At 42.6% G+C, this 25010-nt stretch overlaps 1 protein-coding gene across 2 annotated transcripts; it reads right to left on the bottom strand.

Moving 5' to 3' along the window:
- Window positions 1-2100: 2100 nt before the first annotated feature.
- LOC105193163 lies at window positions 2101-18522 on the bottom strand. 2 transcript variants are annotated; one of them, XM_026137384.2, is made up of 5 exons: window positions 17274-18522; window positions 16315-16481; window positions 10763-10899; window positions 9501-9691; window positions 2101-5209 (listed from the first exon to the last, which is right to left on the bottom strand). In XM_026137384.2, the coding sequence occupies exons 1-5, from the start codon at window positions 17361-17363 to the stop codon at window positions 5039-5041; spliced, it is 756 nt and encodes a 251-aa protein (XP_025993169.1). In that variant the 5' UTR covers window positions 17364-18522; the 3' UTR covers window positions 2101-5038. The 2 variants fall into 2 exon arrangements, with proteins under 2 accessions (XP_025993169.1, XP_011155822.1); XM_011157520.3 differs by having other exon boundaries at window positions 9515-9691; window positions 17274-18513.
- Between the last annotated feature and the right edge of the window lie 6488 nt (window positions 18523-25010).

The raw sequence follows: 25010 nt of genomic DNA, 5'->3' as shown, positions 1-25010 counted from the left end.
AGCTTCTCGCAATTCAAGAGCTAATCGAGAAATATGTGTGCAGTACCGGAAATTTAATTAATTTGGCAACTATACTAATATAATTGTGTGGCAATTAATCTAATTGGCAATTATACTAATGAAATGATATAGATAAATTTGATGAACTTTCAAATGTGATTAATTGCGTGAAAATTCTAAAAATTTTGTCAAAGTTGCCAATTTAATTGAAATTTACGACTACGTATACATCGAGAGGACACAGGGAGGTAAAAGAGGTAGTTGTGATACGCTGGGCATAAGAGGTTAAAAAGATGGCCGCAACGATGATCGATTCGTTTCGAACGAGTCACAAATTTATTTCGTCAACGTGATACATTATATTTCATCTTAATTTGATTTTGCTATTTTTTGCGTCACTTTTTGCGAGCCCAAGTCGGCTCCTAAACCGCGCCTCGCACTTTTCTCTTTTCTATCGCCTAAAAATATGACAATATATCAGCGCTAATATCTTTCTTCTCTCTCTCTCTCTCTCTCTCTCTCTCTCTCTCTCTCTTTCTCTCTCTCTCTCTATTATATAGTGTTCCCTCAACGTAAAATTCGACGAAGTGAAATATTCATAGTAGTATAGTTTCGGTCCCCTTTTACACCCCGTGATAGGACTAAAGGAACGCAGAGAGATTAATCGAGTCGTCAATTCTAGAGATGACGGTCATCGTCCGTCGGCGACACAGGTACGACGGTCACCTCTCGAAAAGTGAAGGAACGATTCGAATTGATCGTTATTCCACGCGCAACTCCGGTATCCCGAGGCTAGCGATTATTAGGTAAACGATTCGATCGGGGGTCGCCGACCGTCTACGGTGAAAATAATTCTCATATCTTCGTAATATCTTTCACAATTTCTCATTATTTTCAGTTTATCGAGATTTCTCAAAAATTATCTCGAACCTCCTCAAATTTCGTAAAGGGGGCGGACCGATTCTGGTCTCTTGCAATTTTGTTTAAGCTCGTAAAAATTTATACATAAAAAAATATCAATTTCTCGCTAAGAAAAGCGATTAATAAATTTTTAGAAGAATATTTTTTTAACAATAATCTTAATAATGCTAATTTGAAAAAAGTTATATTTATTTAAAATAAATTTCTGTGTACATACAGAAAAATATATATTTGAATTAAATTAATATTATTTATTTTAAATGTTTTATAAGCATTAAATTTATTCAAGAGATATTCTGAATCCTAATTTATTACTTCAATCAAGAATATTAAATTAAAATAAAAATTCAATTTTGTTTATTATTTTGACTTTTCTTTGGTACAATTTTATAATATTTTTCAATAGAGTATAAATTCTTTTTTCCAGTATATGATAATAAATTTTTCTAAAATTTGTGATGAATTATATTTGTGATGATATATTTTAAGATGATTATAAAAAAAAATATTTTTTCTTTTTTCAAAGATAATTGTTATTTGCGAGAAGAAAAAAGGTAAATTAAATAAACGCGTTCTTAGTAATAAATTGATATTTTTTTTGTGTGTACATCTTGAAGTCAATTATACTCAATTACTCAACTTGAGTGATTCCAGCTCAAAGGAGGTATTTAGCGCGGTAGTGTTACCATATTTACTTCGGAAATCAATATTTTGAATACATGCCCAGACAACAGTTTCAATTCGGGTCATAAGACATCTTTAGCGTTATTCGGAAGCCTTCAAGATATTTTTGGAAATGTGTCTTTGAGACGTTTTACGACCCGATTTTAGATTTTATGTTTTGTGAGTGATGTATCGAAAAATATTTTCAAAAATGATGGCGGTTGTATTGGAAAATGATCTGGACGATTCTAGAATGGCAGAGTTTTCTCAATTCTTTTGCATTTGATGCCGACATTCAAACGATACGTGCGACTAAATATCACCGTACTAAATATCTCCGTTTGAGCTAGAATCATTCAAATTAAATATAACTGACCTGAAAATGTAGATCTTTATGAATTTTTTACATAATTTTTAGAGAGCCAGGCATTGGACCTTATACACCTTCCCCCTTTTTTCTTCAAAATTTAGAGAATCTTGGAATATTTTAGAATTTACATAACATAAAGAATTCTAGAAGAGATTGGCAGACTTACTCAGCACTTTTACAAAGTGCTGCAATTTGTATAAAAAATCCAAGAGACTTCCCGAAGAAGTTACAAAATTATACAGAAATCTTGAAATTTATGCAGAAATAATATTATATAAAGAGTTCTGAGAAAAATTTTCGCTGGGATTCTTCTCTCTTTTTTTTTTTTGACCCCGCTCACGATTGATATGTGTTATTTAATCGAACGTACAATCTCGCGTCGCTTGGAATAGGAGAAGAAACAGGACGTGGTCATTCCTCCGCGAGTGCTCTGCTCCGTCATTCCGCCTCTCTTTCCGCGCAACGCTCATATAAAATAGTCACTCTCTCCTGTTGCGCGTACTCGAGTGCGATCTTACGTCTAATTTGCATACGTAACAGCTCAATCGAGTTATACTATGGAACGTTCGAGGTATCACATATGATCCCTTGGTGGAACGTAACAATTAACACCGGAAAAGACTCAAAGGTGCAGTCGTTTTTAAAAAAGTATGTCGGAATATTCGGATAAAAAGGGAAAGTAACAAAATATTTCGTATCTTTTACATTATATTATTGCGGTCGAAATGTATACGGTTGTTTGACGCTGCCATAGTATCGATCTTTTCCTCTTTTTTTTTCTTGCCTTCATAGTTCACAGACGCCTGCCGGCTGGTCGTTATTAACCCGAAACAGTAACGCTCTCTATTTGTGTGCGAAGATATAAAAATATCCCTTTTTGCATCGCGATATGTCGACATTTATCGTTTCGAATTAAAGCGCGAATTAGTAAAGTAGCCCGGGTTGTCCCATACACGTTTCACATACGTCCCCTAAACGTAACGCAACTCATTTAGGAGTCCGTGTGTAAAAGTAGTAGCAACACGTGTTACTTGGGAAACTTCCGGAACAAAACTGATCGTTAAAGCTGTATAGGCGTCTTCTTCTCACCCCTCCCTTTTATTTTTATTGAATAACGATACTGTTTAGGGTTAAAGTCACAAGATAACGACCGTGTTCTCCCCGCTACACATTTCATGCGAGAGAAATGTATTAACGGGCGTGCGCGACTAACTCTATGTGTATATATATATATATATGCATGCACATACACACACATACATATCTTCGCGCAACACTTCCTCCGCGTGTGTACTCCTACGTATTGCTTTGTAGACAATCTCTATATACATATATATACGCGAGATGCGAAACGCGCGTATCTAGGGCTATAATGCGTGCGCGCCCGTCGCGCATTATAAATAGATCGAGGTTGGTCCACTCACTTGTAAATACGCTAGGATATTATAATTGCTCCACAACATACATCTACTCGCTTTGACACGACACAGACGCGATTTACTCTGACGATATATTCGAAAATGCGTTCGTCTAGATTCCCGTCCGGGGATTCTGAGACCCGGAATCGGAGATTACAAGCTAGTTTTGATTACGTGCGATTATTACCTTGTCGAAGATCCACGATTATTAAATTTGACACGAACGACAGGTCTAAATGCGAAACCGAAAGAATTCGTTATAATATGTAGAGAAAAACATCAATTATATTGCTAAGAAAAGCGATCGTCTAATTTGCTTTTTTTTTCTTTTTGCAAGGAACGGTTATCTTTAACAAAGAATATTTTCTTAATAATTGTCTTAAAATATACTCATAAATTTTAGAAAGACTCATTATGTACTCAGAAAGAATGTATCCCTTTTCGAAGAATATTAAAAAATTGTATCCACGAAAAAACAGAATATGAGTAAATCGAATTTTTGTTTTAATTTAATATTTTTAATTGAAGTATAAAATTATTAGGATTCAGAATATATTTTGAATAAACTTGCGATGCATTTATGGAAATATTTGAAATAAACAATATTCAATCCAAATAATTTACAGTGCGTATCTTTCACAGCGTACACGGAAGTTTATTTTAAGCAAATGTTACTTGTTTCGAGTAAATAATGAGTGTACTTGAAGATTATTATTAAGTTTTCTTTGTAAAGATAACCTTTACCTGAAAGAAGAAAACTGAAATTGAGTAAAGTCGCTTTGCTTAACACGGGAATGACGTTTTTCTGCGCGTAAGAGATACGTTTTGGGAAAAAACTTCGAGTTAGATAACCGAGCAATCGTGGCGCGCGCAATCGTGGGATTGATGAAACGATCGTGGAGTGGACTTGAATAAAGGGCTCCTCGACAACGGCAACCCTTTTGTCTCCGCGGCTTGGAAGTTTAATAGGACAAAGCGAATTCTTAGGAGAGATTAGAAGGACGTTGGAAAAAAATAGGAACAGTATCGAGTGCCACTAGAATTCTTATGCTGAGAGACGTAAAAGAGTGCTGAAATTCCCCTCCCTTCTTTTTTTCTCCTCATCCGTTCCCGTCATCTGCTTACCCGTGTCCGTCGCGGCGCGATTTGTCAATAATTATCAGCGATCTCGAGCGCTTCTACTTTGATTGTCACCGGCTGTACGTGCGTTAAAAATTTGTTCCAAGGATATATATCTCTGCAAACGGGACAGGTTTAGGCCTTTCAGTTAGGCCTCGAAGTGTATATCTCCCGACTTTATCGTTGCGACGTTCTTTATCCGCTGTCTTTCATAAAGTATATCCCAAGAGAGACGTGTATTAATGATGCGGAAACTAGTTGAGAAATTACGATAGATGAAGGCGCGATATTAAAGTTTCGTCGAAAGTAAAGCGACTTCGAGTTCACTTTGAAAATAAATCGGCAAACTATTAACTACGCCTTTCTTAGGGTACTTCATAAACGGGACTTTCCCACCGCGATTCATTTACGAGCGCCGAAGAGCGCCGTCGATTCCTGTTAACTTTATTTCAGGGAATTTAGCGTTGAAATCACTGCTGAAAATATCGGTGCGCATTAATTATTCGCATAATCGGAACTACATTACGTTTTAATGAGTTAGGATGAGTTATGTATGTACGTTAAACGTAATTAGTGCTCGCGGCGCAGCACAGAAATCTGAAACCGTTGCGGAAGTAGGACGATTGTCGGTCTCTGTTGCTGCTCCATCGGTGCATCCTCCGTGTTCCGTTGTTCCGATTGATTTTGTTCCCAGGATTGTGAAGGGCCACGGTTTTCTCTAGGGAGAGAATCAGAGACAGAAAATTTTATGACTTAGATCTAGTTATTTTGCCGTGGCCTACGTGCCCGAGAAAAGAGAGAAGGGACCTCAAATTTTTCGAAGCTGCACAGAAATAAAATTAGTATTAAATCGACAATCATATTCTCATATGTAAACAAGAGTATAAAGTTTGCCTCAAAGGATTTGATAATCTTAAACACACAGAATTTTGTTTCTTCATGCAAACAAGTTATGTGTGTTTCAGATAATGAAATCCTTTCAGAAAATTTTATGTCCCTACTTATACGAGTATATGAGAATATGATTGTTGATTTAATAATAATTTCTTTTTCTGTGTGTACAGATTTAGAGAGATGTCGTAATGTGTATATATTAAAGTAGCGAGTGAAAACCGATCGTACTGTACAATCGTTCTATTGAAGCTGCCTTTTTTTTATTAAAAAGGTAGACACCTAATATGTTCCAAGCCTTGCGAAGAGATAGGGAGGATGGAGGGAAAAAGGATCGCGCATCCCTGCCGGTGAAAAGACGACTTAATTCCGTCAACGGTGACGATCGCTATAAATTGCAATACCATCGGGGGTGTTCCCGGATAACGTTGGTAGCGACAGGAATATGAAATTCCGCGAGAGATTGAAAGCGTACAAGGATAATCTCGCGAGGTTTGACATAACGCGCGAGAAGGATGTCGGCGCTCGTGTTAATCCCAAACAACGGATGTAACATATTCCGGTTAGATAAGCTCTATCCATGATCATCCAACTGTATTTATCTGTTCGACGAAACAAAATTAATTTCGTGCAATTTCGATTACTCGCAATATACGGAATACATAATCGAGATTATATCAATGAAACGAAGTGACGCGTAATCGCAGAATTTAATAAATTATAAATTATCATCGAATGAGTTATTTTATTGAAAAAAAATGTTTTAAAAAATTCTCTAGGATTGCAACAGCGATAATCGTTTTAGTTTTGCGTCTCGCAGAAAGGTGTAATTGTGTACCTTTTACAATGAATACGCTAGCTGGCGCTGTAATTAATTAATTCAACGTATTGACTGTATTGTGGAACAAGCGAGGGGGTTGCGAAGTCAGGCGGGAGAAGTGTGCGGGAGGGAGGCTGTAATTCCGCTTCGCGGCGTCGCGTTTCCGCACGCCGGAAGTACTCGTCGAACTCTCTCCTTCCGCAAACAGCAGCGGAATTGTTTTGCAAATTCCACGATGTGTGCAAATTCACCGCGCAAGTGTACGTATACCGCCCAGCAATTCCATGCACCTGTCTCCGTCGAGAAGCGCGCGCGATTCGTCTCGCATCGTTTTTCACCGCGCTCGGAGAATGTGCGACGATATTCCGGCCGCGTCCCACTCTTTTCAAAATCTCCCTCCTCTCCCCTTCCCTCTCCTTTTCGTCTCGCGTATCTCGCGAGCGCAAAATCATCCCAATTCTCGCGGCCTTGACCCGCATCACGGCTCCGTGTCAAACGCTACCTGCTTTTCCTCTCGATAACCGAGCCGTGTCCGCACGGACTCGCTTGCCACGGTCGCTCGCCCGTCGTATGCGCCTCGACGGATGCTGAATCGCGGCTCCGACCTTGCTCCCGAACCGCGCGCGCGTTTGGAACCTCCTCTCCCCCTTTTCCCTTTCACATCCCCGTCCACCCCCTCCTGTCTGTTAATTACTAATTTAGTTGCGAATACATTTGCAAAACAAGCTCGCACGCCAACGGCGGAGCGCATTAAAATCAATTAAAATTTAGCTGTCGAGCAAAAACCATTACGCGACCAGAATTAGGAATGACGAGTTCGTTTTATGCGTTTGATTATGACATTCAGTAAATTGAGATTTGCCATACAAAAAAAAGCGATGTTCTTTCTTTACATATGTATAGAAAGAGAAAAAGAATATATATGCACACACACACACACACACACACACACACACACACACACACACACACACACACACACACACACACACACACACACACACACACACACACACACACACACACATGCATCTTTGCATATTACGTAGTCTTCGGCCATTGACGAGTTCGCAACATGAATACAGATGAGCATAGCATGAAAACGTTCATCGATATTGTTTCCGTAAATCCCCTGGATTGCATCGTGTGTGTCGTTTCCGTTCCCTCCCATATTCGTTAGTCCGGCTCGTCGCATTTTACCATCTCATCGGCTTTTACTTTTTTTCGATTTGTCCCAAATTTTTCACGTTTGAAGTACCACAAGGCATTGTGCTGATTGCTATTCTTGTGCGCCGGAAAAAAAAAGGATTTTCCGAAGTGGTCACGTTTCGGTGAATACATCATATTTATTTGTCATTATTACTTGAACATCCGGAACATCCGAAGGGCTTATGTCCCGGGATCTGCCGGCACTCATTAATAATACGACCGTCTCAAACGTAACTGCGCTATTATTCCCTCGTTACATTGATTTATGAAGCAGAAACATAGTTTAATTCGCGCTTACAATCACCCTTTCGTCTTCTCCGTCTCAGCTTCTCCTGCTCCTCCTTCTCCTCTCTCTTTCCTTTTGTTCCACACTTAAGTCAATCCCCGGCAGCACAATGGAAGACAATATTTATTGAACAAACGGGCCAGATTGTTTTACGAACGACAACTTGGATTTGTTGGCCGACGAATATATTTTTCCCTTTTCCCCTCCTTTCTCTCTCTCTCTCTCTCTCTCTCTCTCTCTCTCTAGTCGCTCTTTTACCCTCTGGCATTTGCCACTTTCGCTTGTTCGCGTTTTCTTCACGGGCCGGAGAAATGCAGTTCGGACAAACGGATTTTGCAGAATGGATCGTCCTTGACCTGTATTATCAGGGTCTAAGGGTCGAATGGCGTTCTCCCGCGTTGACTGTATATCGACACGAGTTCACGTTTGTGGTGCACGCACTAACGACATGCCCGAAAGCCCACAATGCTTTTCCGTTCCGCATATTGTATCGATCAAGCCTATTCCGTATCTCTTCCGCCTCGTTTCAGGATCGAGTCTACAGACTTTCCGACCTATTTATTCCATCCCCTCCATCTCTTTTAATCTTTCGCTCCGCAAAGTCGGAAAAATTTCGGCTTTCACATAGCGACACTGAGAAAAATGTACAGGTACCTCTCTACTTTCGATCATGTCGATTTCGAAATTTCAAGCTTACGACGAACATAATCTAAAAGTTAAACATTAATTTTATAATATCATATTAAATATCATATTAAGAGTTAAATTTTTAAGGAAACATAATATTGTGTTTCAATCACTTGGTGAAGCTAATCTGTATGCTTAAGCTAAGTATTAATTTTATAATTGCCAATATTATATTGAGGATTATAATATTTAAAAGTTTTGTTTTATTATTTGCTAAATAGAGATCTAAAATCATTTTTAATAATAAAATAATTATTTTATACTATTTGATTTACTTTTGAGAATTCTCTACTCGATTTACGACTCGAAACGTAATCCCATCGTAAGTAGAGGACCTGTACTAATAAAAAAAACTGTGCATGTGTGTGTGTGTGGGTGTGTGTTTCTGTGCACATATATAATATTATAAAACCTCTATTATCCGAACACTATCTAAGCTCGGTTAGCCAAATGGCATTGCTAAGAGAATGAACATCCCTTGTGCATCACATTTACGCAAACACATGTAGGCGTATGTTACACATGATATAACACACGTCTTCATCCCAGTGCCAGTAGCCTGAAACAAACGTGCACATGTACCAGCAAGATGTAAGCATTAGAGAACAACATTCCCAGTAATTCTGAGGCAAATTCTTGGCTCTTTAGAAACAAGTCTCAGACCGTTACACAGAAAGAAAGCGCGCGGCCCCATTACAACAAACGTATTAATTGTAAGAAAAATATGTAAATTGAGTAAAGCTCAGAAGGACTGGGAAGATAGAATGGAGGATGAAGAAAACTGTTAAATTACTGTAATAATTTCTATTTCGTTACAAAAAGTTGACAGAATATTATGCGATAAATAAATTTTCTTTGCTTTACTTTTTAAACACAGTCGTTTGACTATCCATAAAAATTGATTGTCCAAATGTCTCGTTTCCCCGATTAGTTCGGATAATAGAGAAGTTTTACTATATTATTATATTCTTATAATATTTAATTATAGATTACTTTTCTATTTTGTCATGAACTGCCTTATAGATCTGCCTTCCGAAAATTGCGATTGATAGATTCGGGAGACAAAATAGTAATTGAACAGGGCAAAGATCTCGGGCGGAATATGAACGAAGGTACCGGCGGAATTGTACCCGTGTCAGCCTCGGATTGGGGCATAAATTCTTGTAGCTCCGCTATCAGCTGCCCGATCTCTTCCGAGTCCTTTCGGATGCTGCACAGCTCCTCCTCGTTGAAGTCCGGCCTAATTTGTTTGCAGAGGAGGATTTGCGAGACCACATTGCCGATATACGAGGGACCAGCGCGGTTCTCTGTAACGCGATAATGAAAACTGTGTCGTTAGTTTTCGACGGCGTTATTCAATTTCGGGGCAACGTTTTTTTCCTTTCTTCTCTGCGAATTCGCGAACGTTTCCGAGGAAATATATCAAGGATATTTTAAGAGCGGCACAAATAATATTCACACATGATTTTATTAATAATGTAATATGTTAATATGTAACGCTCTGTTTAGCATGACTTTAATATAAAAGTGCACATAGGGCGTTTTTTATCCTTTTTTTCGACGAGATTTAAAAAAGCTTCCATAAACCTTAATACGTGCAACCGAGGGAGAAATAAGCGCGCGCCCCGGAACAAGCTATAGTGCTAATGTCAAGGAAATAGTTATAAATTATTCGGAGCGAGGTTTCACTTATGAGAGTGGGAGATACCTTATATTATAGTTTACTTATTGCTCGGCAAACCCTGTTAAAAGTTAGAAAAACACGTATTAATGCCGCGCTCGCAAACGGTGATCCGTCATTCTCTCTCTGACACGTATACATACATTGTGTGTAATAGATTTCGGCTCGCTTGTAGGAAACGACGTATAGTTGGAAATTGGGATTTGCCGGACGCGTGACGGCCTACAGCTGTATGCGGTACTTTTGAGAGTTATGGTCCACTGGGGATATACACACCGTAAATCAGTCTATCCGGTCTGGGTTCAAAGCGGCCGCAGAAACCGATTTAACGTTACGCCTCGACGCAAGCCGATAACGCAACGTGACTCGATTCACCGGCGCGGCACCTTTACGCTCGCTCTTACGATCTTTCCCGCAAAATGTCTCCCGCGTTGGAGCATAATTGAGAGTATTATTACCGAAAACGACGTGAATTAAATTCCGTCCCGGGCTCGACGAGCACTCGTTTATCTCTCGAGATTAAAATCGCCAACGACCAAGTTTTGCAGCTACCGCATATAGTTATAAAAAAAAAAGTTTACGTGCTCCCCGTGGTTTTCTCCCACTTTCCTGCATCCATACATTCTTCTTCGAATAATTTAGAGACAATCATTATATTACCGTGCACGAAGTTAGACGCTGCACATGCATGACTTACCATAATATCCGGACATGTCCATGGGTATGATTTGTATAAGGTTTTTACTCTTGTGCAGCTCGCGTAAGAAGAGCTGTACCACGTAAAACAGCAGCACCAGATTTGGACTGTCGACTGGTATTCCGACATCCATAGCGCTGCAATGAGATGTATAGTATATCCAAAAGATTGTTTAAGGATTGTCCTCAATAAGAATATATGTACATATAAATTGTTGTGTAATCTCCCTTGCTCTTATTATCTTGCGGAGAAACAGTAAAGGAGAGCGTTGATGTAAACGCGACGCCACTCGGAAACCGCGATGAATAAAACCGCGAAAGATCGCGTTATCGTTGCTGAATGCACGACGAGGTAAATCGCATTATTGCGAGAGATACGAATTGCTTTAACGACTTCCTTGTCGGGTCTCTCGGATGCGCGCGATTTTAGTTGAAAGTCCATAAATCTGATTTCTCTTCCGCTCCGTCTCCGTTCCGTAGCTCGTCGAGTTAATTACATTAAAAACATTATTACTGCTGCTTACGCGAACGCGGGTCACCCGCGAGGCACCAGCGCCGGTCTCATTAGTACGCATCTTTCGCAGCGTGTTTAAGTGTCGCGTCTCGTAAGGAATCCTGCTCTTCCTCCTCCTCCTCTTCCTCTTTCTTCTTCTCTCATTTTCCCTGATTTGCGACGATGAATATAAAAAGAAAACATTGCGACATTAATGACGTCCTCGTGTAAGAATTTTCAAGGATGCCGGAGAGAAGGAGACGAGCCTTAGGATGATCTCGTTGGAATGCAATTCTTAGCTTTAGATGATGCATTATTTCTTAAGCGGAAGGACAAACGCGAGCGATAAACGGTTCCGAGCGATATCACCTTTCCGCAGCGGAGGTCGAGGGGGGAGGGAGAGAGGGGAGAGCGGGATCTCTTGTATAATAAATACGTTGCCTTGAATTTCTGAAGAGAGTCACCGGCGATATTTTGTGAAATATGCCGTGGAAGCGTAATCCGATAACGTAAAATCATGGCAGCACGGTAGAAGGCCGCAGGAAAACCAAGTACTCTGATTAACCCGTTTTACGTCAATTACCGCATCGGTCGAGCATTGAGCGAAGTCCTTGCAGAGAAACCATTTCGGTTGGCTTCCGTTTAATGAGATTCCAATTAACGTGCGAAATAGATTGGGGCGACCGAAGGCAACCGATCGCAATATGCGAGCTTATTCGCATACAGCCAATATTCACGACGCCTCCTTCCTGCTACTGAGGCGTCTGCTTATTAAAGATTATCTGGCTATTAAAACATAATTTCTTCTTCTTTTATATTTCTCTCCCCTACATGTAAAGGGGTAGCGCAGTAATAGGTAATTGTACGCTCAACTATCGCTTTAGGTTAGATATTCCGGAAATAAAGTTCGGATTGTATTATAATGAAAGATACAGAGGCAGGGATTGAAATGAGTTTACTTTCGTTTGCCGTAACTCGTGGCGGCTTTGTACGAACAGCTCGGATTTCAATATGTCGGAATTTAAATCCTTTTGCGAGGAAACTCGTCTGGCACACCGTACAGCCGTTTGCAGTTGAAGGAAAGAAAGCTATCGATTTCACAGATTGGTTCCTCGCAAAAAGTTAAGCCAAGGGAGGTTGAACTAAAGGTAGAAGTGAGTTTCGTAAAAAGGTTAGCGCCACTCCCAATTACCGATTCCTTTTTCCTTCACCTCTCTTCTGAAGAGAACTTTCTCTCTTTCCTTCCCCCCCCCCTTCCTCCTTTTCATCTTCACTCAGTCCCCTTTGAATAATACCTTCCGGAGCTTTGCGCACCTTAATGAAAACCTAAATGTTTTACGAATTCGTTTCTTCGCAAATCTTTTCCTGCGTTCTTCTGTTCGAAGTGAAAGGACAAACATGCAATATGCACTTCGATATTTATACACAACTATATATAACAGTACAGCATTTTAGGTTCTATTATTACGCTACGCCCACTTCGCTTTAAGCGATTAATTCCAACTTTAATCGCGAAACTGTTTAAGCCAGGAAAGTAAAAACTCGCTTTCGGCGAGCCGAGGGGGATGTGGGTAGACAACGGAATTTCATTTTCCCGCATTAATTTACAGCGAGTTTCTCCTCGACCGAAACTTGACTTGGGAGTTGACCGTGTAATAACCGTGTCTGAAAAAGAAGAAGTGCGGAGATTTAAACGCCCTGTAATATGTACCGGATATCTGGAGCGCGCTTTCGGAACGCGAGAATAATTATTTGCCGAACACAGGCGAAATTAGATAGTATTGCGAGGGATTGAATATGAGGCAGCGCGTAACGGGATTTTCAATGAGCGGCATTTAATTAGGCACCGACGTTGAATAACTATCGCATCGCAAATGCCCGACGTACACGCATCCGTTTTACCTACTTCGCTTAAGCCGGATTATCCTCGCCGTTACGAAACGTTAATTATTGCGCCCTCCGCCTGCCTCGTCCATTGTAGCGGCGTTGCCTCTCCTCTTTCTCCTCCTCTCCCTCTTCCCGGTAAGCTCGGAACAATATCGCGACAAACACTCGCGTTTCTCCTCCGTTCGATTACGTCGACAGCAGCCTGTCGCGGCGCAACAGTTCAATTACGCACAAATTGTTATTCGCGACGGTCATCTTGGCTATCGCGCCTCAAGAAGTTTATATATAGAGGTATAATTTCTTTGTCCGTCCGCGTCCTCGTGTGTCTGTATGTACATATGTCTCGTAAGTGGTCTTCCCTAGGGGCGCGATCCGCAATCAATCGATCATCTTTACACGCGCGTTCGATTGCACGTCGCACATATGCACCGTGTGCGTCGCTCGATTTATGTTCTCGCGGGCGGCGGGCATTTCGTGCGCCGTATCGCCGCGGAACACGCAACCGCTCTTGGCATCGATTATGCAAAATGCACCCCGACATTTTTATTCGCGCGCCTTTTTTTTTTAGAGATCAACAACGGCCGCCCACTACGCCGAGCACGCCTACGTTAATCTGGGAATAACGAGAAATCCTCCCTCTTCCTCTTCCTCCTCTTCTTCCTTCTCCTCCTTCTCAGCCTCTTCTCCACCCCCTCCTCCTCCCCTCCGATTTTTCAAATTAGAAAAGCGACCGTCCGGTCTCTCACGATTCCTACATGCGAAAAATGTGAATATTCAAATTGTGCAGTGTGCACGCAGAGTTCGCGGCGATTAAATTATTGACAGAGAAAATTGTTTCTCAAAGACGCGACGGCGCACGGCACACACGTCGTCCTCGTACCTTGCATGTCATCTCGACTTGCTCAATATAAAAGGACGTTCTTCTTGCTCCATTTCAAATTCTTGCTTTGTATTCTCTCTCTTTCTCTCTTTCGTGCAATTTTCACTAGTTTTCAATTTAGCTGTGGAAAACGCTCGAGAATTATTGCGCTTTCAAGCACTGTTTTCGTTTTATCGGCCGTTCGTCATTCAATGTTATTCGGCAGCTTGGCAGAGGTGCGGTATCTGTCTAGTTGTCACTCGAGTCCGAGAATTTCGAGAGTGAAATCGTTCGCGAAGCGAACCCTCCACGATCTCGAGTCGTCGAGGATGAACGGACAGCGCGGTGCAACGCGGCGCGGCGCGCGGAGCGGTTCAATTTTCAATTAATTGCGCGAGGCGGATACGCCGCGTGAGCGACACGAACCTTTCCGCTATTAAGGCGTCAAGTCGCGCGGGTCGCTATGCGCGAGCAACGCGAAAACAAACGCAACGGGAGGCAATAATGCTCCGGCATTAATATTTGATCGGTGTCGGGTAAAGCTCTGGGCTCTGGGGAGCGCAAAACTTTCCGCGAGCTCGCTCGCTACCGCGACCTGGATCAAGCGAGAGATCGACGAAGCGCGGCTAGCTAGCTAGCTAGCTAGTCCGCGCCCTTTTGCATTGTGCAGTACGTGTGCAGGTTGCGCGTACATGTGACAGGCGCGTACATATTTGACTTTACGTAAATAATCTCCGCGCTATGTACGTTATCACGGGCGCTGTCAACGTTTCTGTCAGGTCTTTTCTTTCGCGGCCGTGTCATCACGGTAATGCGGTAGAATTAAGATGGACGGGTAGTTCAAAAACATGTTTTCTAATTTCCAACGAGACGGAGGAACGCGCGCGGGGGAGGAGAAAGGATTCTCGTTGTTCCGGCAAAACTACAGCCTATAGCTGCTATCGCATATTCGTCGCGGAAGCAATCAAACTTCTCTACTACGACCAATTATTCGATATTGCAGCGGACCTTGTTTTGTGTGTATTTGGAACATCTCCTGAATGTGCTGTGTAAAGCGAAACGGCATTTATCTCTAAAATGCATTTGGTAACGAAATAATTCGTTATTAATGGTAGCGAAATAATTTGTAGATTCAGCGAAATCGTTTTCGGCAAACGAAATTAGAGTATTTCTGATCATTTCTTTTGCCGACTGGTGCAGTAACCAACAACGTTTCTGCCGTGGCAGCGTGAAATACGCTGCACCGACGGATCCTTTTTTCGTTGCATATATATTTCAAAATGCGTTTATTGTTATTACATCGTTTCGCCTTGTATTATTAACGTGAAATGATGAGCGCATCATTGCAATTGGAAATACTAAATGCACGACGATAAATATAATGAAGCCAAACAGTAGACAAACAGGATGATTAAATTGATTGATTAAAATTGCGTTGCGGAAATAACGCTTTATTAGGTTTATGTCGGGAGGTGAATTGCAAAGTCAGACGACGGAAATCCTGCGTAAACCGGTGATAAAAAGTACCGCCTGACACACCCAGCAAACTTAAGGAATGAAAGTTATTGGAAGTGCTCGGCGACGGCACATGACGTTTTTCACACGACCATGATTCTTCGAGCGTTCGGTCGTCTCTCTGTGACCTGCATTGTGCCAAACGCGCGAGGGACTAGTGGAGAAGCAATGTAAGAAATCGAGCAAAAGTTCTCTCTCTCTTTCTCTTTCCTTCTCTGTTCTGCCTCTTGGGCGAACGTTCTCGCCGACGTGAACCAACTTGAATCTCAGAGTTAGGGCGGCGAAACCTTGTCCTATATGCGACGACGACGTCCTCGTTAATTCCGCGGCTTGCATTCGCGTTCCTTTCCTTCATTGTCGCGCAAAGAAACGTCGCTCTCGCATGACCGCCGCAGAGAACGACCACTCCGTCCTCGTTAGCGTTATCGGAAACTTGTAGTAGTCTCTATTCTTACGAAAGGAGGAGTCGCAGGAAAAACAAGTACACGATCGACACAGAGTTTTCTCGTTGCAGCGTTAATAGATGAGTGGAACGGATTAACGTAATAGATCGAGCGCGAATAGTTTAAAGGGAACTTGGAGTAGCGGCGCGTACTCTGCACTCTGTATATATCAGATGTCGAACTGATACCTAACGCAAACATGCATTAACGTAGATGGATCTCGTACGCGAAGAGAATTCGAATAAAACGCAGGATGTTGGTTCTTGCTATTACGCGTTTGAATTTTTAAATTTCCAAGGAGTTCCTTGAGAAAACCTGTAGGGAAAAGCACTTTAGAGTTCTGGAGCTAGGCTCACCTTTGCACGTGCGGCAGTACCAGTTGAGATGTGCTCTTGCAAGCCTCCACGCAGCTACGACGCAGCTTCCGTATTTTTTCACGTAGCTCCGGACAGTCGCGCGGCTGTCCGATGTTAATGAGCAAATCGCGGAACTGCGCTACCTGGCTGTTTATATCCTGGATTTGCTGAAACGCACGAAAAGTGAAACTCGCGATCGGCGGGCTCCATCGATTATCCCATTGAGAGTGGCGGAAACGCGCCGGATACACGCGCCCTTCAACGTGCTAATAACGCTCCCTCTCAAATCGCCACTCTCGCTATTATTATATTTCTCTCTCCCGTCGAGCAATTTCTCGTTCACGCTCTCGTCCAATATCCAAATAATGACGTGTGTTTGCATAACGCGGAATTCTCGCCACATAATTCGACATTCGGGGTAGCTATTATTAAATAATTGAGAGTGACAGATAATGGACCGTATCGTTGATAATTTACGAATCGATTGCGTCGCGAATAATTACTAACGATGCGATCGCGTTCGCGGATGAAAGCGCGCGCGCGCGCGCGCGAGCGGTTAAATTTCCACGAAAATTAAAAAATAATTAAATGATAGCCGACGCTAATCACTCCGTGAGTGCCGTCCCGCAATTATCCGCACAAAATATTTTATGCATTTTATTCTGGGGGCTGACTGTATTCGATTCCTCGGCATCACAATTATCCACGCGTGTGTGTGTATCCTGCAAAAAGTGAAATGGAAAGGTAACGGCGCGGCGCCGAGGGACTCTTAAAAAATGAATTAAGGAGACTGCATATCGGATTAAAGATCTCGTCACGATGACGTGAAAAATGGTTGCGAGTCGGTTGCAGCGAAAGCTCGTTAAAGTTACATCGACTCGGGAGAGGGAAGGTAATTTCGTCGCGCCATCCGTGTCCGGGGGGTGATTCGCGCGACGACCGTCCAGAGATTCGCTTACCAGTAACACCGTCTTATCGGATCTCTCGGGCTTGTCGCATTTGTCGTCGTGATGTCTACTGGTCGATGGTGTCGGGGAATCCGTCATCATCCAATCTTGTTACGGACAATTCGCTCGCCAATCGTCATCACCCGGCGTCACAACGGCGATCCCCGCGAGCATCTCCGGAGGTGAGCTAGGTGGACGCGGCTCACGCGGCGGAAGTCAACCCACGGGGAGGGTTCCTTCACACACGGTTTTGACGATCGCGATACGGATATAGCAATCGCCGCCGTAAAGTGTACCTCGCGCGCATTCCCGCCACGTGATCCTCTCAGTTTCTTTTTTGTACCGCGCGCCGGTTATTTTTACGCGATCAATCTCGCTTCACTTAAAGCTGGCTGATAATAGGCTTATCGTTCTCTCTCTCTCGCCAGTGGTATAGTCATCTCTCGGCCGCCAGCGGAGCGGTGTAGTCGCTGCAGCGTGCTCGACCTTTTCCCCTCGTTTGCTTTTTAAAGACTTACGCGACATATTCTAATGGGATGTAGCGTTAAATAGGATCACGTGCATCCTTCGGTTCGCGCGCGCGGCTCGGGTCGACGACGATTTCCCTCTCGTAAGAATTTAAATTCCAATCTCTGAGAGATCGGAGCGCGAAGGTTGCGACGTTCCTCTTCGCGCGGTGGGCTGTCTCGCGGGACGAATTTCACTTTGCGCTACGTGTGCAAGCTGTAGTTTCGCGAGTCGGGCGATCGTCTCACGGCAGTAATTCGTCGTTTGACGGATATACGTTTCGTAGGTGAATTTGGTGAGACTCGGGAGGCGCGGGACGATCTCGGACGAGATCCGATATCGACGTCGCGGGCGGTCGGGCGGGAATTTCACGAGCGGGAATTTGGGTTTACGCGCGAGGAGCGGCGATCCGCGACGACGAGCGACGAGGTCGCGCGACGTTCCGTCGAGACGTCATCTCGCCGTCCCCCCTCAGCGGTCGCGTGGGACTCGCGCACCACCGCTCCGGTCCTCTTCCTCCTCCTCCTCCTCGGCCACGTATATATGCGTGACTCTCGCGTGCGCTCCTCTCTCTCTCTCTCTCTCTTTCTCACGACATCACGACGGCATCAGCCCTCTCCGCCCGAGAGAGATTCGAGAGCACTGAGAGATCACTGTGCAACGGCAGCGGTGGAGAGAGCGGTGCACTAGACGAGCCGTAGCAACACACGCGACAGACTGAAACGTGGATTTCGCCCTCGAGCTCTTTCACTGCCGCGCGCCACCCTGCGCCGCGCGCATGCCTGACTCGCGCCACGGCGCTCCACTGCGACCGTTTTCTCTGCGGCCGTTTCGCAACCCTTGTAAAAATAGGCAATTTGTCCCCTCTATTTGATAACGTTGCTGTGAAATAACGTGATTCTCCTATTTGCCCTCGTGTGTGCCACCTTGGCCGCAGCGATCGCGCATTCCGCGAACGAACACATTTCGCTGCCAAACCACCCCGGGATAGTTGTTGCCCCTATAGCCCGGCTGATTTTAAATACAATAAAAAAGTAGGACAAAACTTTTTTAAACGAAGCTTTGTTTTCGAGAAAATTGAATTTAAAAATCAGAAAATTAGGAACGTCTGTTATCTCTGTCTCTCTGTCTCTCTCTCTCTCTCTCTCTCTCTCTGTTTTGAACTCGCGTAATTTTCACTGACGTTCCGTGCTGATGAATTTGTTCTAACTGTGCCTGATTCTCTCTTTTTTTTTTGTTCCCTTTTTTCAAATATATAAAAATGTATTATTTCTAATTAACAAATTGTATTTAAAAGAATTGATATATTTTATAAACATTTTAGGAAGTGTTATTTTTTTCATAATATTGAATATCTCTTTTATTCTTTCATCAAGTTTGATTGATTATATTAATAGAAATTATATCTAAACTTTCACAATTACGAAAGATATTAATTTTCCAATTGACGTAATCGATTTTTCCAAAAATGAAGTTATAGAAATTTTATTCTACGCCGCGATTTCAACTTTTATTCTTTTTACGTAAAATTATCACCGCTAACGAGCCATCCTCCATTTCTGCAATTAATTTTGTTCTATTTATTCCCAATTTATTTAGAAAAAAAATATTCTTTGTAAATATTTAATTACTCGAAAAATTACACGCAATTATAATATGACAAGGAAGTATTCTCTTTGTAATTTCGTCCCGACAGTTTTCTAGCGTTCCGTTAAACGAAAAGTTACAAACAGATGCATCGAGGAAGAGAGCTTCGAATAAATTGTTCCAGACTGAACGTTGCTTCACCAAGAAATAATTGCGTTAAAGTAATGTAAAGTAGTATACACGTATAGAGGGTTGCATAAGGAAAGTTGCCTCGGTTTTAGCACACTGCACCGTATGTATTACGGCCACAATGCACTTTTAGCCCCGAGAAACATATACAATTCCGTTCCGCGGTGCCACGTTTCACCGAGCCACTTTGCACGGAGACGTCGGGTGTGTGTATAATACTTTGTACGTCGTAAAAGCTACACGGTATATAACGCAATTTCGATGCATTAATTGACGTCGTTGCGTCCCGACGAGACGGTGCATGTCGTCGATACTTTCGCTCTTCGTGCCGCACGTGCCTCCGTCAGCCTATAGCCCGCCCGCCCGACCTCTCCGACACAAACTTCCAACGACGTTATTACCCTTTAAAGTTTTAGGACCTAAAAATTCCAAGGATAATTTCTGTAGCGCGCGGCGTTTCAGCGAGCCCGACTTTTCCGCGTATAACTGCAAAGTCTTTCAACTTTAAGCCGGAAGGATCTCTGCAGTCATTTCTTCCGGCTCCTGTTTGGCTTCGGTGTACGTTAAAGGAAAATTTAATTTTGAACGAGACTATATTCGAGAGAGAGAGAAAGAGAGAGAGAGAGAGAGAGACTGTCGATACGAGAAAATCCGATTAGGAATGCGCTCGAGAAAGTCGCATTAATAGTCCTTAACGTATTGCAGATATGATGTGACAATATTATCTCAAATTACAATATTATTTCGAATTTCAAATTAATTGTGTACAATGAATGGCTGTGACCATAGCGGTGACGAATTTACATACGTACGTGACACACGCACGTACTTTTGTGTGCAAAGTGACAATTGAGTCCCGACTCTATTAACATCACGCATCAGCTTGCATCTATGCGCATTGCATTCGACGGCGTGCATAAGTTCTGCGAATTATGGACGTATGCGCGCGGCAGTATATCCATATTGTATAATTATACAAATTGACAACATTAGGACGCAATTGCGCACCGGATTCGTCGTCATCGTTCGCGGCAACCCTTATGTAAGCCCGATATTCGATCGACCTGGAACTGTTGGATCTCATTAATGTCGAATTATGCTCCCGCTCATGGCGGCGCGGCGTATTAAAAGTGTGGCGACGCGAGATACCGCGTTTCTCGTTTTTCTCGGTTGGAAATAGATGATCGCACGGAGACGGAATCGATGGAGACTCGCTCGTCTCGAGTCATATTGTTAACCGATCCTATTTGCTAAACCGTTTTCCCGCTTCTTTTATCTGCCATTCTCTTCTTTCTGCTTTCTTTCCGAAGAAGTATCTTCCGAGTATATTTCCATTATCATTTAGAAGTTTGAAAGAACGTCATCTCATCGCTCAAAGCTCTTACATACTCGTATACCATTACGTCGCGCCACACATGTACCATAGATCATTTCTGCTATCAATAATTGAGATTCTCGGTGGTATCGAGATATAAATCTCACTTTCAAGTTTTAAGCTCTATCGAATCGTTTAAATCTGTAATGTATATAAACATTATCCTTGTTTCCGAACTAATTAATTACACAACACTTTTTTTGGTGTTTACTCTTAATGCTCAACTTTATGTTCGCGTTGTCTCGTTTTATTTTTATCTTTAATTACTTCTAGTCCGCGCCGTTACTTCGTCGTAATTTTCTTCTTTTTATTTCGGTCTGCGTAACTACTGTACTTGTACTTTATGCATACATAATAGTTCTTGAAAAAGAATGCTGTTCTAAAATACGATAACGGAGTGTTTACCACTAGGAAACATTCTGGAATTTTCGGAAAACTTCTCTTTTATCCTTGAAAGTCATGGATTTTTCATGGGATTTTATTGGTTCAGAGGGAAATTTTGGAATTTTATTTTAAAATAAAAATTTTTTCTCTCTCTTTTTTATCATTTTTTTTCTAATTATTGATGACACAAAATGTCGACGATCGATAAAGCAATAAATATGTCATACACGCGTACATTCACGTGCAATCTTGTGTAATTCGCGAGTTTATATGAAAAGATTAAAATAGAAGACTATGCATTTTGTTCTAGACTGGCGTTGTATATTTAATTACGTTTCAAATTTTTTATTTCCGATGAGCTAGATCTGCTGTATTGCGGACACAGATCATTACATACCATTTAATTCGTATTATTTCTTTTTGATACTTTCCCCAAGTTTAATATTCAAAACTCAAGTTTCTTTTCTTTGCGATTGCATTATTAAGGAACATTAAAAGTTGTAATAAAGTAAATTTATTTCAAAGCTGCATTTAAAAACGTTCTCCAATCATCTTTCCCGGAATTTGGAATAAAATTCATGAAAAAAAAACTCGAAAAAAATTCTCAGGAAATTATTTTATAAAATTTGAGAAATTTAAACCTTCTGGATAGAGAGTATCTATTTTACTCTCTATACATACATATATCTTTCATTCTGTTTGCGACATCGACCATCCGGCATGACTTCACTTTTTATTTACCTCCTTGTCTCCTCTCTTTCTACTCTCCTTCGTCTAGCACCTCCTCGCTTTGCCCCTGCTGCAATGCTTCGATTTCTTTTCTCGTTCCTTCGTGTGACAGACCGCAGGGTGTGCCCGGGCCATCGATTACCTTAAGAAATTAAATTTAAGACTCGGCCGGGATACTTGATGTTGAAAATTAAGCTTGCGAGACAGATGGTCGCTACCCTCATAAATTTTCCGTCAAGATTCACAGTTTCCCACAAGGCGGGGATTCGGTGTGTTGCTCGTATGATACGCGAGCCCGCGTGATGCACGCGTTCGCGGCGCGGCGCAGCCTGGTGCAGCGCAGCGCGGCGCGGTGGCCTCGCGCGAGAAAAGCGGATGAAGGGATTTTGCGGGACTACGGTCGGACACTGACGAGGCAATCCTCGGACAAAGAGCATTACGAGGGCACGACGAGGGCACGACGGCTGACGGTAATGGTTGCAAAATAGTCGGAGCGATGGAAGAGCTATTTTCGAAGTTCGATCGAATCGACGTCTTCGCTCGTCGTTGGCCGAACGACGCGGCGCGGTGCGGCGCGGTGCGGCGCGATGCGCCGTGCCATGTCTGCGAGAAAAAGAGGGAGAGAGAAGAGCGCGATCATGATGAAAAATTTGATGAAAAATTTGAAACTTTCTCGGAATATCGCGCTCTCGCTGTCCGGGCTGTCCGCGCGATTTATTCCGCTTCGAATACGGAGCGGTGGCGCTCGGTACGATCGATAGCGCCTTCTCAAATTGCTTCCTGACAATGGCACCTAGGTACGATCACCGGACAATTCAATTTGCGGAGGCGCCCCATGAAAGAATCATCCAGGAACGATGTATAGGAGCAGGGAGACTCTCTCGAATGGCCGCGGATAATGCACCGGGGATACCCAGTGATTTCCCTTTGGAGATAGGATTAGTTGTTAGAATGACAGGGCTATTTACTTTCTGATACTAGGCAATTTTCAGCGCACTACTTATAATAAAGAAGTAAGATTTCACGGGGCATTTGATTTCGCCCGTTGCACCGATAATTGTATTTTCCTCTTCGTTCCCATCCACCGGCTTCACCTGGCTGTGCGGCGCGGCGGAGACACGTTTCTCTACCTACCGCGACCAGGCATGTTCGTGACAACTTTCAACTGCCTTTTTAACAATCCTGTCGTAGAGAAATCGTTAGTTTCTGCAGTGAACGGCGGCCGGCGACCGGCACACGGCGTCGTGAGTCGACTTTAAATGGATTACAAACGCGTCGCGGCCCTTCGGTCTTTCTACCTTGCGAAGAATTATAGGCCCGTAAATTCCAGTTTTACGTCGCTGGCTTATCGCACGAGCGTACATTTCGCAAAGACCCCACGGACGGTTCTTTTTTTTTCTGTCGCGGCGGCAAGGAGGAAGAAGGCGGGCGGAGAGGGTTGCGACCTCTTTCCCTAGGATACTGTAGCGCGTTGCACTCTCCTCGCGTTTATATTCTACTAGCGGCGGTTTATTGTACACGAACCGCGCGCGGAGATTTGCATATGCATTCGCGACACGCGTAAAGGCGTAATAAAATCTTTAAGCGACCGCCCTCCCCCGGGTGATATCGACGTTTCGCGATAATCGCGGGAGCCCGACGCCGAGCACGAATAATATTGAAACGAACTTAAACGGAGGGTTGTTGATTGCCTGCAGAGAGACGCGCCCGACGTGTAATCGTTATTATTGCAAGTTCCGAAGCTGTACGTAAGTATCGGTTTGCAGATTACGTGTACATAGCCGTCGGCGGATTGCATTATGCTATTTCATTGCGATGACACTGTCGCTGTGTGTACGTAGTTTCAGGAAGTGTCATTAACATGCGGTGGATAAGCGACATGGCGAAGATATTCGCTGACATATCTCACGGTTATCTTACTTCTCGCCGGGGGTGCGATGTATACGTATACATATATCTATATATGTATATATATATATATACTCGCATCCATCTCTGTATTGCGTCATTACCGTTCTATTTCCATTTCCCGTTCTATTAATTAAAAACGAAGATTCCTTGCGCGGCAATAAATCCGCATAAATAAATGTTGACATTTTCGATTATTGGTCGGGTTCTATTAATAATTTTGCGTTATGTACATCTGTGTATGCATATCGCTATTTACTGAAGATTATTAAGTCTACACGATGAGATAACGTACTATCTTTATTTATCGCCTTTCACATGTATGTACTATCCCGAAACTGTCAACCCGACGACGAGGACTGAACGAGAGCGCGGGCAGCAGGATAAGCCTCGAAATACATTAAACGGTTATCCGGAATTAATTACCAAATGCGAATATTCGAATTGCGTCCGGGAGAGCATCAGCAGGGGACGCAGGCAGGGGTGGTTATCGACCATTCCTGCTACATGCCACAAATTATCTCATTGGCCGTATATGGCCTTGGCCGCAGATTCTATCCCGCGTTACTTTCGCACTCCGCAATCTGAACCCTGATGCTGAAACAATATTGATATTTGATACGCGCGAAACCGCACGGAAACGTGACGGGACCGATCTCTTATTTGAATCGGCTACCTCAGGCCATTTACACTTACCCACGAAAATTGAGAAACAAGACAGTCGCTCTGCTGAGTTGAATTTATTTTATATGCGCATGTTTGCGCATTGCGAATTGCGCGCGAATTGTATCAAGTGACTGAAAGATATGTATTTCTTGTATATTAATATGTATGCTGCAGGCAAAAATTTGAAAACGTTTGTGATGTTCTCTCATCTCGTGAAAAGTTAAATATCTCAGTGAAAAAATCATAGAGAAGTTTTTTTAAGCACGCATTTTAAAGAGCAAAGATAAAGCTTTAAATCCGTGTTTTAATTTTGTCTCTACATTTTGTTTCTGAATTACATAAAGTTATGAAAATTAGTATTTTTCAATATTTTTTGTTCTATTTTGAAGCGTTACAACTTTTTT

Source organism: Solenopsis invicta, chromosome 3, assembly GCF_016802725.1.
Source record: "Solenopsis invicta isolate M01_SB chromosome 3, UNIL_Sinv_3.0, whole genome shotgun sequence".
Taxonomy (NCBI): domain Eukaryota; kingdom Metazoa; phylum Arthropoda; class Insecta; order Hymenoptera; family Formicidae; genus Solenopsis; species Solenopsis invicta.
The sequence above is the reverse complement of the archived record's forward strand: the minus strand, read 5'-3'. Positions and strand labels throughout refer to the sequence as shown.